This window comes from Musa acuminata, unplaced genomic scaffold, assembly GCF_036884655.1.
Source record: "Musa acuminata AAA Group cultivar baxijiao unplaced genomic scaffold, Cavendish_Baxijiao_AAA HiC_scaffold_1132, whole genome shotgun sequence".
Lineage (NCBI taxonomy): Eukaryota > Viridiplantae > Streptophyta > Magnoliopsida > Zingiberales > Musaceae > Musa > Musa acuminata.
In genome coordinates this window covers 63,632-66,696 of record NW_027021344.1, presented here as the reverse complement: position 1 = coordinate 66,696, position 3,065 = coordinate 63,632, and the positions used below count along the sequence as shown (strand labels likewise).

The window sequence follows — 3,065 nt, the reverse complement described above, 5'->3', positions numbered from 1 at the left end:
ATGTACGACGTGGCGGCCGCCCATGCCTGCCTTCTGAAGTCCCATGGCTTGGCCAGTTGTTCCGCACCGTGGAACAAAATCCTCGATCTTTACTGCAGAAGCGGCCTATTTCGACGAGCTCAGCAGCTGTTCGACGTAATTCCCAGCAGAGACGTCGTCTCTTATAACACGCTGATCTCTGCTCACGTTCGCCAGGGTCATGCTACCTTTGAGTCTCTGCGACTCTATACTCGGATGCTGTGCGAGAACATCAAGCCCGACAACGTCACCCTATCGATGTTGCTCGCCACTTCGAGTATGTTGGTGGAGCAAATCCACTCCCATTCGACCAAGATGGGTCTCAACTCGAATGCTTTCGTTGGGGGAGCCTTGGTCAGCGGCTACGAGAGATGTCGAGGGCTGGAGGAAGCAATCCGCACATTTGAGGAGATCGAGGAGATGGATGTGGTCTCCTGGAACATACTGATTGATGTGTGCGCTCGGAGAGGGAGCAAGCGGCATGCCGTGGACATGTTCTGCCGGATGCGCAAGGAGGGTGGTGGTGCCCTTGATTGCTTCACCTTGACGAGCGTCTTGAAGACATGCTCGGAGAGAGGGGATCTGAGCCTTGGTATGCAGCTCCATGGGTGTTCCTGGAAGGCTGGCTTGGTGCGTGATACCCCGATTGGGAATGCTCTTATTACTATGTATATGAAATGTGGAGGAGGATTGGATTCTGCAGTTGAAGTCTTCCAGACAATTTTGGACCCGAATATTATTTCGTGGACTGCGATAATTGCTGGATTAGTGCAGAATGGGCTGGCCAAAGAAGCAGCGGGCTTTTACTGTGAAATGGTGTATGTAGGCATGATGGAGAATGAATTTTGCTTTACTAGTGTATTACCTGCTTTCAGTATGTTGGTGAGCCTTGATCATGGGAGAATGATCCACTCAAGAATCATTAAGTCGGGGTTCTGTTGCGATGTAATGGTGGGAAATGCACTGATCGATATGTACTTCAAGTGTGGTAGTGCAGAAGATGCTCAAATGGCTTTTGAGACCATGAGAAACCGTGACACAGTGTCATGGACCATTACGATTCTGGGATTTGGTCAGCATGGAAAAGGAGAGGAAGCTCTTCAAATCTTCAGAGCACTTGAAAGAAGTGGCACCAGCCCTGATTCGGTTACTTTTCTTGCACTTTTATCCACATGCAGTCATGGAGGTCTTGTGGAGGAGGGGATTAAGATCTTTCACTCTATGGTTAATGATTACAACATCAAGCCAAAGAGGGAGCATTGTGCTTGTGTAATTGATATGCTGGGTCGTGCTGGTAAATTGAGTGAAGCTGAGAAGTTCATCCAGGAGATGGGTATAGAAAGGGATCCATTGGCATGGGAATCTCTTCTTGGAACTTGTGCGATACATGGAGCAACTGAACTGGGAGAGAGATCAGCTGAGAAGGTTATGGAATTGGAACCACATAAAGATGGTCCGTATGTCTTGCTATCAAATATCTATGCTGAACAAAAAATGTGGGAGGAAAAGGTGAAATTGAGAGGAAGATTGGATGCTAGTATGTTGGCAAAAAATGTAGGATACAGCTGGTCTTCAGGTTTTAAAGTATGAAAATTCTAAGTTGATATTCATCAATGGCAACACTTCAACTAATTCAGGATAGTGTTTCTATAAAGGCTTCATTGATCATGCAAATTATCCCTTCATGTGATGTGCAACATATCCTGCTGTCCTTTCTGGAATCAACTGGTGCTTAAACATAAACTTAGTTATCAGCATGTGAACCTGATTTAAGATGCAGCAGGATGACAGCTCTTTATCTTCCAAATCAGGGGAGATTTTTTTGCTTAGTGCATATCCAATATCTGACTCTATTACTCATGACCGCAGATGGTATCAGTCACATCAAAGGTACAGACACTTACCTTGGAGTTCAATTTAGTGTTTTCTTCATCCTGGTGCTAATGGGAGACAATTTCTATCAGAGGTAAATATAAATATATATAAAAACATTGCAGAAGACAAGGATTGTGTGGTTGAACACAATAAGAGAGATCCTGTCACTTGAGTTATCATTGGACCATTTTATTGGGCACACCTGAAACCAAATAATATTTTTTGGCCTTTTTTCAGCTACTTAATCTAGGCTCCTGAAGTTCTCACATGAGACCTTGGACATAAAGAACCAAACCACAAGAATTCATCTATCTGTCAACCTCGAAATATCATCTTTCTAAAATATTGCTAAAGTCAGTAGCCTATCTTTTCAGGACATCGAATATTAGGAAAATTACACTTGTATCTTGTTTATTTGGCTTCATGAACTCTTGAAAGCAATCTGAATACAGAAGAGGTTCTGGCATATAAAAATTTTGGAACCTCCAGTAAACTAGGTAAATTTTGTTGTATTCTTTAAGCAAGAAATGGTTATCACTGTCTGAAGGCTGAAATATGGAAAAGATACTTTTCCACAATCAGTGGAGTAGATTGTGGAATTGGATGCTGCATGAAGAATGTGGGAAACAAAAGAGGAAGTCAGGGTATGTCAAGACACACTCATATACTAGAGAGGGGATTGGATTCAGCTGGTTGTGCAGGTATTATTGTTTGGAAGTTCAGGTGATATTTGTCTACGATATTTTTTCAAATGAGTTTAAGGAGCATTCTTATATGGCCTTCTCTTCCCATTGACCAGAAACAACCCCACAAATGAGAAGGAAGCTTTCCACTGGCCTTCACAGACTGGGCCCATATTTATGGATGCTCATTAACCAGCTTATGAAGCCTACTATAAGAAGCATATGCTAAAAGGTATGAGCAAAATAGCTATAAATGCAAATAGTCATTTGACCATGAGCTTTAATGCTAGAAAAGGCATACTGTTTGGAGAGAAGACCTTAAATACAACAGTGGATGGCATGAAAATCTAAGACTTGAGTACAATTTGGAAAATAAGTGAGCTTTCTTTCTGCATAACATGAATGGAAGCAATCTGAAATCTAGTGGCTGTGGTATTATGTTTTCTATAAGATATATGGTATCTTTATTGGTAATGTAGTCATGATTCA

General features: G+C 42.3%; 1 protein-coding gene across 1 annotated transcript in view; it reads left to right on the top strand.

The window, feature by feature from the left end:
• The window catches only part of LOC103999767 (pentatricopeptide repeat-containing protein At4g33170-like), a 2,765-nt gene extending 171 nt beyond the window's left edge, over positions 1-2,594 (top strand). The window contains exon 1 of the mRNA XM_009421610.3: positions 1-2,594. This exon is cut by the window's left edge and continues 171 nt beyond it. Within this exon, the coding sequence (XP_009419885.3) occupies positions 1-1,608 (1,608 nt within the window). The 3' untranslated portion in view covers positions 1,609-2,594.
• Positions 2,595-3,065: the final 471 nt, after the last annotated feature.